The following is a 14,405-nucleotide window of genomic DNA, read 5'->3' as shown; positions in this document are numbered from 1 at the left end:
AGCATCGCTAGACCCTGTGTGAAACTACATCGTTCGTTGTAATAGTACGTCGCGCGTGCACATTGCGCCGCATACGCATGCACAGAAATTCAGTTTTTGCCTCATCGCTGCACAGCAAACGAATGCAGCTAGCAATCAACTTGGAATGACTACCTTTGTAATGCTTCCTTATGGATGTGTAAAACTGGACTGGTATTCTGAGTACACATTACTGCTTTGTGGTAATTGGCCATTGTTCTATTATTGCCCAAATTTCAAAATATAACTTGTAAAATGTTTGCAAGAAATTGTGACAGTAATCCCTGACAAGTATGGATACTGATGAGTTCTCTGTCTCTACTGCCAGAACTTGGATGATAATATGTGTTACGGTACAAGATACTTTTCTTCTGTATTATTTGTGTCATAGGGGGAATTCAATTACCGGCGAAATGCTGTAGAAAGACGCAACATTACCATGAATCGTGGTAAATTCACCAAACGCCTATTCAGTTGTCCTTAAAAATTTATTTTGCTGTAATTTTACAGCAAATTTCAATTTATCATCTCTGAGCAGGTGATAAACTTGGGGAAAATCCCTATTTTAAGTTAAAAATATCGGGATTTGTTTGTGAACCCCTGGGACAACGTACCTGAATGACTAATTAGGCACTTAGAAGTTTTTAATTATTTTTAATTGGCAATAATGACATGTCCTTTTGGGGTGAAAAAAGTTCAAAATGATGGAAATTGGGTTACAAGGTATGGGACAGGTATATTGGGGTGCTTTATGAGTGTTTTTAGACTTGCAGATGGGAGTAATCGGTCTGTTTGCATTATTTTGTAAAAGTCCCCTAAAATGACCCAAATATATACTTATACCCATTTTTATGTACCCCAAGTTCAATTTTACCACTTATTTTGCTGGAATATAGCTTTCTATAAAAAAAATGTACATAAAAAAAATGCATATAACAGCCATTTGACACAATTTATGTACTAGAAAAACATTTATTATAACCAATAATAAACTTTTATACTGTTATCCCATGTTAGTTTAGCTTTTTGGGGGGATACGGACAGATTTAACCATTTTTCTCTGACGTCCTAGTGGATGCTGGGTACTCCGTAAGGACCATGGGGAATAGACGGGCTCCGCTGGAGACTGGGCACTCTAAAAGAAAGATTAGGTACTATCTGGTGTGCACTGGCTCCTCCCTCTATGCCCCTCCTCCAGACCTCAGTTAGAATCTGTGCCCGGCCAGAGCTGGATGCACTCTAGGGGCTCTCCTGAGCTTCCTAGAAAGAAAGTATTTGTTAGGTTTTTTATTTTCAGTGAGATTTGCTGGCAACAGACTCACTGCTACGTGGGACTGAGGGGAGAGAAGCGAACCTACCTGCTTGCAGCTAGCTTGGGCTTCTTAGGCTACTGGACACCATTAGCTCCAGAGGGATCGAACACAGGCCCAGTCCTCGGTCGTCCGGTCCCGGAGCCGCGCCGCCGTCCCCCTTGCAGAGCCAGAAGAACCGAAGAGAAGTTGAAAATCGGCGGCTGAAGACTCCGGTCTTCATTAAGGTAGCGCACAGCACTGCAGCTGTGCGCCATTGCTCCCTCTGCACACCACACACTCCGGTCACTGATGGGTGCAGGGCGCTGGGGGGGGGGCGCCCTGGGCAGCAATTAGAGTACCTTACATGGCTAAATAGCACATAATACAGCTAATATACTGTATATGTGCATAATCCCCCGCCATAAAGCATATAAAAAAGCGGGAGAAGTCCGCCGAGAAAGGGGCGGGGCTATCTTCCTCAGCACACGGGCGCCATTTTCTCTTCACAGCTCCGCTGGAAGGCAGCTCCCCAGGCTCTCCCCTGCAGTTTCCAGGCTTCAAGGGTAAAAAAGAGAGGGGGGGGCACTTAATTTAGGCGCAAACTGTGTATAATAAGCTGCTATAGGGAAAAATCACTCACTTGAGTGTAAATCCCTGGTTATATAGCGCTGTGGTGTGTGCTGGCATACTCTCTCTCTGTCTCCCCAAAGGACTTTGTGGGGTCCTGTCCTCAGTCAGAGCATTCCCTGTGTGTGTGTGCGGTGTGTCGGTACGGCTGTGTCGACATGTTTGATGAGGACACTTACGTGGAGGCGGAGCAGGAGCCGATAAGTGTGATGTCGCCCCCTGCGGGGCCGACACCAGAGTGGATGGATATGTGGAAGGTATTAACCGACAGTGTCAACTCCTTGCATAAAAGGTTCGATGACGTAACAGCTTTGGGACAGCCGGCATCTCAGCCCGCGCCTGCCCAAACGTCTCAGAGGCCATCAGGGGCTCAAAAACGCCCGCTACCTCAGATGGCAGACACAGATGTCGACACGGAGTCTGACTCCAGTGTCGACGAGGATGAGACAAATGTACAATCCACAAGGGCCATCCGATGTATGATTACGGCAATGAAAAATGTGTTGCACATTTCTGACATTAACCCGGTTACCACAAAAAAGGGTATTATGTTTGGGGAGAAAAAGCAGCCAGTGACTTTTCCCCCATCTGATGAGTTAAATGAATTGTGTGAAGAAGCGTGGTGTTCCCCAGATAAGAAACTAGTGATTTCTAAGCGGTTACTAATGGCGTACCCTTTCCCGCCAACGGATAGGTTACGCTGGGAGACATCCCCTAGGGTGGACAAGGCGCTCACACGCTTATCAAAAAAGGTGGCACTGCCGTCTCAGGATACGGCCGCCTTAAAGGAGCCTGCAGATAGAAAGCAGGAGGCTATCCTGAAGTCTGTGTATACACACTCAGGTACTATACTGAGACCTGCTATTGCTTCAGCATGGATGTGTAGTGCTGCAGCAGCATGGTCTGATTCCCTGTCAGATAACATTGATTCCCTTGACAGGGATACTATTTTGCTAACTATAGAGCATATTAAAGACGTAGTCTTATATATGAGAGATGCACAGAGGGACATTTGCCGGCTGGCATCTAGAATTAATGCAATGTCCATTTCTGCCAGGAGAGTATTATGGACTCGGCAGTGGACAGGTGATGCTGATTCTAAAAGGCACATGGAAGTTTTGCCTTATAAGGGTGAGGAACTGTTTGGGGACGGTCTCTCGGACCTCGTGTCCACAGCAACAGCTGGGAAATCGACTTTTCTCTGACGTCCTAGTGGATGTTGGGAACTCCGAAAGGACCATGGGGAATAGCGGGCTCCGAAGGAGGCTGGGCACTCTAGAAAGATTTATGACTACCTGGTGTGCACTGGCTCCTCCCACCATGACCCTCCTCCAAGCCTCAGTTAGATCTTGTGCCCGGCCGAGGTTGGATGCACACTAGGGGCTCTCCTGAGCCCTTAGAAAGAAAGTATAGATTTAGGTTTTTTATTTTCAGTGAGACCTGCTGGCAACAGGCTCACTGCAGCGAGGGACTAAGGGGAGAAGAAGCGAACTCGCCTGCTTGCAGCCGGATTGAGCTTCTTAGGCTACTGGACACCATTAGCTCCAGAGGGATCGACCGCAGGCCCAGTCCTTGGTGTTCGGTCCCGGAGCCGCGCCGCCGTCCCCCTTACAGAGCCAGAAGCAAGAAGAGGTCCGGAAAAACGGCGGCAGAAGACATCAGTCTTCACCAAGGTAGCGCACAGCACTGCAGCTGTGCGCCATTGCTCCTCATACACACTTCACACTCCGGTCACTGAGGGTGCAGGGCGCTTGGGGGGGGGGCGCCCTGAGCAGCAATAAAAACACCTTGGCTGGCAAAAATACCACAATATATAGCCCCAGAGGCTATATATGTGGTAAATACCCCTGCCAGAATCCAGAAAAAAGCGGGAGAATAGGCCGCGGAAAAGGGGCGGAGCTATCTCCCTCAGACACACTGGCGCCATTTTCTCTTCACAGTGCAGCTGGAAGAAAGCTCCCCAGGCTCTCCCCTGTAGTTTTCAGGCTCAAAGGGTTAAAAAGAGAGGGGGGGCACTAAATTTAGGCGCAATATTGTATATACAAGCAGCTATGGGGGAAAATTCACTCAGTTATAGTGTTAATCCCCACATTATATAGCGCTCTGGTGTGTGCTGGCATACTCTCTCTCTGTCTCCCCAAAGGGCTTCGTGGGTCCTGTCCTCAATCAGAGCATTCCCTGTGTGTGTGCGGTGTGTCGGTACAGCTGTGTCGACATGTTTGAGGAGGAGGCTTATATAGTGACGGAGCAGATGCCGATAAATGTGATGTCGCCCCCTGTGGGGCCGACAACAGAGTGGATGGTTAGGTAAAAGGTATTAACCGACAGTGTCAACTCCTTACATAAAAGGGTGGATGACGTAACAGCTGTGGGACAGCCGGCTTCTCAGCCCGTGCCTGCCCAGGCGTCTCAAAGGCCATCAGGGGCTCAAAAACGCCCGCTCATTCAGATGGCAGACACAGATGTCGACACGGAGTCTGACTCCAGTGTCGACAAGGTTGAGACATATACACAATCCACTAGGAACATCCGTGACTTGATACCGGCAATAAAAAATGTGTTACACATTTCTGACATTAACCTTTAAAAATGGGTTTTTATGTTTGGGGAGAAAAAGCAGGCAGTGTTTTGTTCCCCCATCAGATGAATGAATGAAGTGTGTGAAAAGCGTGGGTTCCCCCTGATAAGAAACTGGTAATTTCTAAAAAGTTACTGATGGCGTACCTTTTCCCGCCAGAGGATAAGTTACGCTGGGAGATATCCCCTAGGGTGAATAAGGCGCTCACACGGTTGTCAAAATAGGTGGCACTGCCGTTTTAGGAACGGCCACTTTGAAGGTACCTGTTGATAAAAAGCAGGAGGCTATCCTGAAGTCTGTATTTACACACTCAGGTACTAGACTGAAACCTGCAGAGCGTGCTGCTGCAGCGTGGTCGGTGACCCTGTCAAACATACTAGTTTGCTAACTTGAGAACATATTAAAGACGTCGTCTTATATATGAGGGATGCACAGAGGGATATTTGGCCGGCTGGCATCCAAAATGAATGTAATGTCCATTCTGTCAGGAGGGTATTAGAGACCTGTCACTGGACAGGTGATGCTGACCTTAAATGGCGCATAGAGATTCTGCCTTATAAGGGTGAGGAATTATTTGGGGATGGTCTCTGGGACCTCGCATCCGCAGCAACAGCTGGGAAGAAATATTTTTACCTCAGTTTTCCTCACAGACTAAGAAAGCACTGTATTATCAGGTACAGTCCTTTCGGCTTCAGAAAAGCAAGCGGGTCAAAGGCGCTTCCTTTCTGTACAGAGACAAGGGAAGAGGGAAAAAGCTGCACCAGTCAGCCTGTTCCCAGAATCATAATTCTTCTCTCGCTTCCTCTGAGTCCACAGCATGACGCGGGGGCTCCACAGGTGTAGCCAGGTACGGTGGGGGGCCGTCTCAAAAAATTCAGCGATCAGTGGGCTCGCTCACAGGTGGATCCCTGTTTCATTCAAGTAGTATTTCAGGGGTACAAGCTGGAATTCGAGATGTCTTCCCCCCCGCCGTTTCCTCAAATATGCCTTGCCGACAACTCCCTCAGGCAGGGAGGCTGTGCTAGAGGCAATTAATAAGCTGTATTCCCAGCAGGTAATACTTAAGGTGCCCCTACTCCAACAAGGACTGGGTTACTATTCCACACGGTTTGGGGTACCGAAACCGCATGGTTCGGTGTGACCCTTTTTTATATTTAAAATCCTTGAACACATACATAAAAAAATTCAAGTTCAAGATGGAATCGCTCAGGGCGGTTATTGCAAGCCTGGACGAGGGGGATTACATGGTATCCCGGGACATCAAGGATGCTTACCTGCATGTCCCTATTTACTATCCTCGCCAGGAGTACCTCAGATTTGTGGTACAGGATTACCATTACCAAGTCCAGACTCTGCCGTTTGGACTGTACATGGCACCGAGGGTGTTACCATGGTAATGGCCGGAATGATGATACTCCTTCGAAAAAGGGGAGTTTTAATTATCCCGTACTTGGAGAATCTCCTTATAAGGGCGAGGTCCAAGGAGCAGTTGCTAGTCGGGGTAGCACTATTTTGGAAAGTGCTACAACAGCACGGTTGGATTCTAAACAGTCCAGAGTCACAGCTGGTTCCTACGACACGTCTACTGTTCCTGGGGATGGTTCTGGACACAGACCAGAAATAAGTGTTTCTCCCGGAGGAGAAAGCCAAGGAGCTGTCATCTCTAGTCAGAGACCTCCTGAAGCCAAAACAGTTATCGGTGCATCATTGCACGCGAGTCCTGGGAAAAATGATAGCTTCCTACGAAGCAATCCCATTCGGCAGGTTCCATGCAAGAACTTTTCAGGGGGACCTGTTAGACAAGTGGTCCGGGTCGCATCTTCAGATGCATTAGGCTGATAACCCTGTCTCCAAGGACCAGGGTATCTCTACTGTAGTGGCTGCAGAGTGCCCATCTTCAAGTGGGCCGCAGGTTCGACATACAGGACTAGGTCCTAGTGACCATGGATGCCAGCCTTTGAGGCTGGGGGGCAGTCACACAGGGAAGAAACTTCCAGGGACTTTGGTCAAGTCAGGTGACTTCCCTACATAAATATTCTGGAACAGAGGGCCATTTACAATGCCCTGAGTCAGGCAAGGCCTCTGCTTCAAAACCAGCCGGTCCTGATCCAATCAGGCAACATCACGGCAGTCGCCCATGTAAACCAACAGGGCGGCACAAGAAGCAGGATGGCGATGGCAGAAGCCACAAGGATTCTCCGATGGGCGGAAAATCATGTGTTAGCACTGTCAGCAGTGTTCAGTCCCGGAAGTGGACAACTGGGAAGCAGATCTTCTCAGCAGACACAAAAAGCTATAAAAGATATTGCGCCAGGTCAAGGGACCTTCAGGCGATAGCTGTGGACGCTCTGGTAACACCGTGGGTGTACCAGTCGGTTTATGTGTTCCCCCCTCTGCCTCTCATACCAAAGGTACTGAGAATAATAAGAAGGCGAGGAGTAAGAACGATACTCGTGGTTCCGGATTGGCCAAGAAGAGCCTGGTACCCAGAACTTCAAGAAATTATATCAGAGGACCCATGGCCTCTGCCGCTCAGACAGGACCTGCTGCAGCAGGGGCCCTGTCTGTTCCAAGACTTACCGCAGCTACGTTTTGATGGCATGGCGGTTGAACGCCGGATCCTAAAGGAAAAGGGCATTCCGGAGGAAGTAATTCCTACGCTGATTCAAGCCAGGAAAGATGTAACTGCAAAACATTATCACCGCATATGGCGGAAATATGTTGCTTGGTGTGAGGCCACAAAAGGCCCCAACAGAGGAATTTCAACTAGGTCGATTTCTGCATTTCCTACAAGCAGGAATGTCTATGGGCCTAAAATTAGGCTCCATTAAGATACAGATCTCGGCTCTGTCGATTTTCTTCCAGAAAAAATTAGCTTCAGTACCTGAAGTTCAGACATTGTGAAAGGAGTGCTGCATATTCAGCCCCCGGTTGTGCCTCCAGTGGCACCTTGGGATCTCAACGTAGTGTTGAGTTTCTTAAAATCACATTGGTTTGAACCACTAAAAACCGTGGATCTAAAATATCTCACGCGGAAAGTGGTCATGTTATTGGCCTTGGCTTCGGCCAGGCGTGTATCAGAATTGGCGGCTTTGTCATATAAAAGTCCTTATCTGATTTTCCATATGGATAGGGCAGAATTGAGGACTTGTCCCCAGTTTCTCCCTAAGGTGGTATCAGTTTTTCACTTGAACCAACCTATTGTGGTGCCTGCGGCTACTAGGGACTTGGAGGATTCCAAGTTACTGGACGTAGTCAGGGCCTTGAAAAATTATGTTTCCAGGACGGCTAGAGTCAAGAAAATTGACTCGCTATTTATCCTGTATGCACCCAACAGGCTGGGTGCTCCTGCTTCTAAGCAGACTATCGCTCGCTGGATCTGTGACACGATTCAGCAGGCGCATTCTGCGGCTGGACTGCCGCATCTTAAATCAGTGAAAGCCCATTCCACAGGGAAGGTGGGCTCATCTTGGGCGGCTGCCCGAGGGGTCTCGGCTTTACAACTTTGCCGAGCTGTTTCTTGGTCAGGGGCAAACACGTTTGCAAAATTCTACAAATTTGATACCCTGGCTGAGGAGGACCTTGAGTTCTCTCATTCGGTGCTGCAGAGTCATCCGCACTCTCCCGCCCGTTTGGGAGCTTTGGTATAATCCCCATGGTCCTTTCGGAGTTCCCAGCATCCACTAGGACGTCAGAGAAAATAAGATTTTACTCACCGGTAAATCTATTTCTCGTAGTCCGTAGTGGATGCTGGGCGCCCATCCCAAGTGCGGATTGTCTGCAATACTTGTAAATAGTTATTGCTAACTAAAGGGTTATTGTTGAGCCATCTGTTGAGAGGGTCAGTTGTTTTCATACTGTCAAACTGGATATAGTATCACGAGTTGTACGGTGTGATTGGTGTGGCTGGTATGAGTCTTACCCGGGATTCAAAATCCTTCCTTATTATGTCAGCTCGTCCGGGCACAGTGTCCTAACTGAGGCTTGGAGGAGGGTCATGGTGGGAGGAGCCAGTGCACACCAGGTAGTCATAAATCTTTCTAGAGTGCCCAGCCTCCTTCGGAGCCCGCTATTCCCCATGGTCCTTTCGGAGTTCCCAGCATCCACTACGGACTACGAGAAATAGATTTACCGGTGAGTAAAATCTTATTTTTTACCTCAGGTTCCCTAACAGCCTAAGAAAGCACCGTATTATCAAGTACAGTCCTTTCGGCCTCAGAAAGGCAAGCGGGTCAGAGGCGCGTCCTTTCTGCCCAGAGGCAGGGGTAGAGGGAAAAAGCTGCACCAGACAGCCAGTTCCCAGGAACAAATCTCCTCCCCTGCTTCCACTAAGTCCACCGTATGATGCTGGGGCTCCACAGGTGGAGCCAGGTGCGGTGTGGGCCCGTCTCCGGAACTTCAGCGACCAGTGGGTTCGCTCACAGGTGGATCTCTGGGTTCTACAGGTATCTCAGAGATACAAGCTGGAGTTCGAGACGTCTCCCCCTCGCCGTTACCTCAAATCAGCCTTGCCTGCTACTCTTAAGGAAAGGGAGGTAGTACTGGCGGCAATTCACAAGCTGTACCTCCAGCAGGTGATAATCAAAGTTCCTCTCCTTCAACAGGGACGAGGTTACTATTCCACAATGTTTGTGATACCGAAACCAGACGGTTCGGTGAGACCCATTCTAAACTAAAAATCCTTGAACACTTATATAAGGAAGTTCAAGTTCAAAATAGAATCGCTCAGGGCGGTTATTGCAAGCCTGGAAGAGGGGGATTTTATGGTGTCACTGGACATCATGGATGCTTACCTACATGTCCCCATTTACCCACCTCACCAGGAGTACCTCAGGGTTGTGGTACAGAACTGCCATTACCAATTCCAGACATTGCCGTTGGGTCTGTCCACGGCACCGAGGGTGTGTACCAAGGTAATGGCCGAAATGATGATACTACTTCGAAAGAAGGGAGTTATAATTATCCCGTACTTGGACGATCTCCTTATAAAGGCGAGGTCCAAGGAGCAGTTGTTGATCGGTGTAGCACTATCTCAGGAAGTGCTACAACCGCACGGCTGGATTCTGAATATCCCAAAGTCGCAGCTGGTTCCTACGACGCGTCTGCTGATATTGGGCATGTTCTGGACACAGAACAGAAGAAGGTGTTTCTCCCGGAGGAGAAGGCCAAGGAGTTGTCATCTCTGGTCAGAGACCTCCTGAAACCAAAACAGGTGTCGGTGCATCATTGCACGCGAGTCCTGGGAAAGATGGTAGCTTCTTACGAAGCAATTCCCTTCGGCAGGTTCCATGCAAGAAACTTTCAGTGGGACCTGTTAGTCAAGTAAGGATCGCATCTTCAGATGCATCGGCTGATCACCCTGTCTCCAAGGGCCAGGGTGTCTCTGCTGTGGTGGCTGCAGAGTGCTCATCTTCTCGAGGGCCGCAGATTCGGCATTCAGGACTGGGTCCTGGTGACCACGGATGCAAGCCTCCGAGGTTGGGGAGCAGTCACTCAGGGAAGAAACTTCCAAGGACAATGGTCGAGTCAGGAGACTTCCCTACACATAAATATTCTGGACCTAAGGGCCATTTACAATGCCCTAAGTCAAGCAGAACCCCTGCTTCAAAACCAGCCGGTGCTGATTCAGTAAGACAACATCACAGCTGTCGCCCATGTAAACCGACAAGGCGGCACAAGAAGCAGGATGGCGTTGGCAGAAGCCACAAGGTTTCTCCGATGGGCGGAGAATCACGTGCTAACACTGTCAGCAGTGTTCATTCCGGGTGTGGAAAACTAGGAAGCAGACTTCCTCAGCAGGCACGACCTCCACCCGGGAGAGTGGGGTCTTCATCCAGAAGTCTTCACGCAGATTGTAGACCGTTGGGAACGGCCACAGGTGGACATGATGGCGTCCCGCCTCAACAAAAAGCTATAAAAGTATTGCGCCAGGTCAAGAGACCCTCAGGCGATAGCTGTGGACGCACTAGTGACACCGTGGGTGTACCAGTCGGTTTATGTGTTCCCTCCTCTTCCTCTCATACCCAAGGTACGGAGGATAGTAAGTAAGAAAGGAGTAAGAACTATGCTCGTAGTTCCGGTTTGGCCAAGAAGAACTTGGTACCCAGAACTACAAGAAATGATCTCGGAGGACCCATGGCCTCTGTCTCTCAGACAGGACCTGTTACTGCAGGGGCCCTGTCTCTTCCAAGACTTACCGTTGCTGCGTTTGAAGGCTTGGCGGTTGAACGCCGGATCCTAACGGAAAAGGGCGTTCCAGATGAAGTGATTCCTACGCTGTTAAAGGCTAGGAAAGACGCTGCCTGAAGTTCAGACGTTGTTAAGGGAGTGCTGCATATTCAGCCCCTTTTTTTGTGTGCCTCCAGTGGCACCTTGGGATCTCAACGTAGTGTTGGATTTCCTAAAATCACATTGTTTTGAGCCACTTCAGACCGTGGAGTTGAAGTATCTCACGTGGAAAGTGGTCATGCTTTTGGCCTTGGCTTCGGCTAGGCGTGTGTCAGAATTGGCGGCTTTGTCATGTAAAAGCCCTTATCTGATCTTCCATATGGACAGGGCAGAATTCAGGACTCGTACCCAATTTCTCCCTAAGGTGGTATCAGCGTTTCATTTGAACCAACCTATTGTGGTACCTGCGGCTACTCGGGACTTGGAGGATTCCAAGTTGCTGGACGTAGTCCGGGCCCTGAAAATCTATGTTTCCAGGACGGCTAGAGTCAGAAAAACTGACTCGCTGTTTATCATGCATGCACCCAACAAGCTGGGTGCTCCTGCTTCTAAAAGCAGACTATTGCTCGCTGGATCTGTAGCGCGATTCAACTTGCACATTCTGCGGCTGGACTGCCGCATCCTAAATCAGTCAAAGCCCATTCCACGAGGAAGGTGGGCTCTTCTTGGGCGGCTGCCCGAGGGGTCTCGGCTTTACAACTTGGCCCAGCTGCTACCTGGTCGGGGTCAAACACGTTTGCAAAATTCTACAAGTTTGATACCCTGGCTGAGGAGGACCTTGAGTTTGCTCATTCGGTGCTGCAGAGTCATCCGCACTCTCCCGCCCGTTTGGGAGCTTTGGTATAATCCCCATGGTCCTTACGGAGTACCCAGCATCCACTAGGACATCAGAGAAAATAAGAATTTACTCACCGGTAATTCTATTTCTCGTAGTCCGTAGTGGATGCTGGGAGCCCGTCCCAAGTGCGGACTTCTGCAATACTTGTATATAGTTATTGCTTAACTATAGGGTTATTGTTCTGAGCCATCTGTTGAATGAGGCTCAGCTATTGTTCATACTGTTAACTGGGTATAGTTATCACAAGTTGTACGGTGTGATTGGTGTGGCTGGTATGAGTCTTACCCTGGATTCCAAATCCTTTCCTAGTAATGTCAGCTCTTCCGGGCACCGTTTCCCTAACTGAGGTCTGGAGGAGGGACATAGAGGGAGGAGCCAGTGCACACCAGATAGTACCTAATCTTTCTTTTAGAGTGCCCAGTCTCCTGCGGAGCCCGTCTATTCCCCATGGTCCTTACGGAGTACCCAGCATCCACTACGGACTACGAGAAATAGAATTACCGGTGAGTAAATTCTTATTTTCACTTTCAGAACCAATTTTCGAGGTAATCCATTTTCCTCTAATTTGCATATGAATAGGGCAAATTGTGGAAGCGTGAATACCCGGGAAAAGTAAATTTTTGCTGCGAAGAAGATGCAAAAATGGTAAAAGCGGCAATTGCAGGTTATTGCCACAATTTCACCACTAATTGAATACCCCTATATTGTTTAGAAGGTACAAAGCCATCAGCTAGTGCAGACACCTCAGTTCTTTGTCATTCAGAAAGGACGAAATGCAAGTTTAAACATAAATATTATGCTAATTCAGCCCGCACATTTTTCTTCATTCTAGGGCTATGCTGGACAATCTGGTTCTCTGGGACAAAAGGGGGAGAAAGGAGAGTCAATCTTTCTACCAGGGCGAGGTGCCCGCGGTGACCCTGGATCTGTTGGACCTAGAGGTGCCCCAGGATTTTCAGGAAACCCAGGAAGAGATGGACTCCCAGGGCTGCCCGGACGTAAAGGGCCACCTGTAAGTCGTTATTGCATGGCAGATTTTCTTCTGTACAATGGGGCTAATTCAGGTTGGATCAGAAATCGGGATCCAACCAAAATTTGTACGATCGCCCCGCAGGCGCAGCGCCCATCCTGCGCATGCGCCTGCACTTTCTGCGGGGGGTGCAGAAAATAAGATCACCTGTCATCAGGCAGAGGCAATCACGCGGGGGTAGGGCGGTAATGGGAGGAGAGACAGCGTTGCGGGGCCGGTGTGACACGAACGGGGGCGGTGGCGGCCAAACTGGGGCGTGATCATGGCGGTTGTGTGACGTCACACGCAGCCGCCATGATCAAGAACATGGCGGCGTAACTCCTGAACTGCGCCGGCAGGAGCCATCCTTAGTTTCTGCTAACAAGCAGAAATTGCGATGCGTTCACAATTTCTGCTTGTTGAATGGGGGGAAGGCGCCGGTCAGATGCTGGGCAGCCCAGCATATGCTCCAAAGGGTTGCAAATTCTGCTAATTAGCAGAATTTGCAATCCTTACTGAATTAGGCCCAATATCTTTGGTGTCATCCTGATATAGTGCATCTTCTCTGGTTCATAGTCACCCTGTGTTGTAAACCGCTGGGCCTAATTCCAAGTTGATTGCAGCAGGAATTTTTTTAGCAGTTGGGCAAAACCATGTGCACTGCAGGGGAGGCAGATATAACATGTGCAGAGAGAGTTAGATTTGGGTGTGGTGTGTTCAATCTGCAATCTAAATTGCAGTGTAAAAATAAAGCAGCCAGTATTTACCCTGCACAGAAACAAAATAACCCTCCCAAATCTAACTCTCTCTGCACATGTTATATCTGCCTCCCCTGCAGTGCACATGGTTTTGCCCAACTGCTAAAAAATGTCCTGCTGCGATCAACTTGGAATTACCCCCTTAGATTTGGGTGTGGTGTGTTCAATCTGCAATTTAATTTGCAGTGTAAAAATAAAGCAGCTAGTATTTACCCTGCACAGAAATAAAATAACCCACCCAAATCTAACTCTTTCTGCACATGTTATATCTGCCCCCCCCCCCCTGCAGTGCACATGGTTTTGCCCAACTGCTAAAAAATTTCCTGCTGCGATCAACTTGGAATTACCCCCGCTGACTGAAACACTAATGAAGCTATCCAACTACCTAGGTGTTTACTCATACTTTATTTTCTAATCGGATTTTGTTCAGTGCTCAGCTATGTCACAGTTTTGGGAAAGTAATGAAACAGTGGCCAATGGGGGTCATTCCGAGTTGATCACTAGCTGCCGTTGTTCGCTGCGTAGCGATCAGTGAAAAAAATGGCTAATCGCGTGCGTATACACCGCAATGCGCACGTGCGTCGTATGGGTACGAAGTCCTTTGTGGTTTTGCACTGGTTCTAGCGACGATTCCAATCGCACAGCAGAACGCAAGGAGATTGACAGGAAGAGGACGTTTCTGGGTGGCAACTGACCGTTTTCTGGGAGTGGCTGGAAAAACGCAGGCGTGGCCAGGCATTTGCAGGGTGGGTTTCTGACGTCATTACCGTGTCACTCGTCGCAGCAATCATCGCACAGGATAAGTAACTACAGGGCTGGTCTTGTTTTGCACAAAATGTGTTTGCAGGCTGCACAGGACTTGAAACCAGCCGCCGGTTCGAGAGCCGATCAGAGCTCGCAGACCGGCAGCCGCGGCTCCTGATTGGCTGCCGGTCCGCGAGCTCTAATTGGCTCACGAACCGGCGGCTGGTTTCAAGTCCTACACGCCGCCGCGGCCTCCCAACATAGCCTCGCTCTCCTCCCTGTCCTGACAGCTGAGACACGCTGCTGCCGTACT

General features: G+C 49.1%; 1 protein-coding gene across 4 annotated transcripts in view; it reads left to right on the top strand.

Moving 5' to 3' along the window:
• Positions 1-14,405, top strand: part of COL4A6 (collagen type IV alpha 6 chain) — a 445,180-nt gene that overhangs the window by 351,542 nt on the left and 79,233 nt on the right. For all 4 annotated transcript variants that reach the window (XM_063937284.1, XM_063937285.1, XM_063937286.1 and 1 more), the window contains exon 23: positions 12,414-12,593. In XM_063937284.1, the coding sequence (XP_063793354.1) occupies positions 12,414-12,593 (180 nt within the window). The remainder of the gene's footprint in view (positions 1-12,413; positions 12,594-14,405) is intronic.

Source organism: Pseudophryne corroboree, chromosome 8, assembly GCF_028390025.1.
Source record: "Pseudophryne corroboree isolate aPseCor3 chromosome 8, aPseCor3.hap2, whole genome shotgun sequence".
Taxonomy (NCBI): Eukaryota; Metazoa; Chordata; class Amphibia; order Anura; family Myobatrachidae; genus Pseudophryne; species Pseudophryne corroboree.
This window is presented reverse-complemented; position numbering and strand designations above follow the sequence as displayed.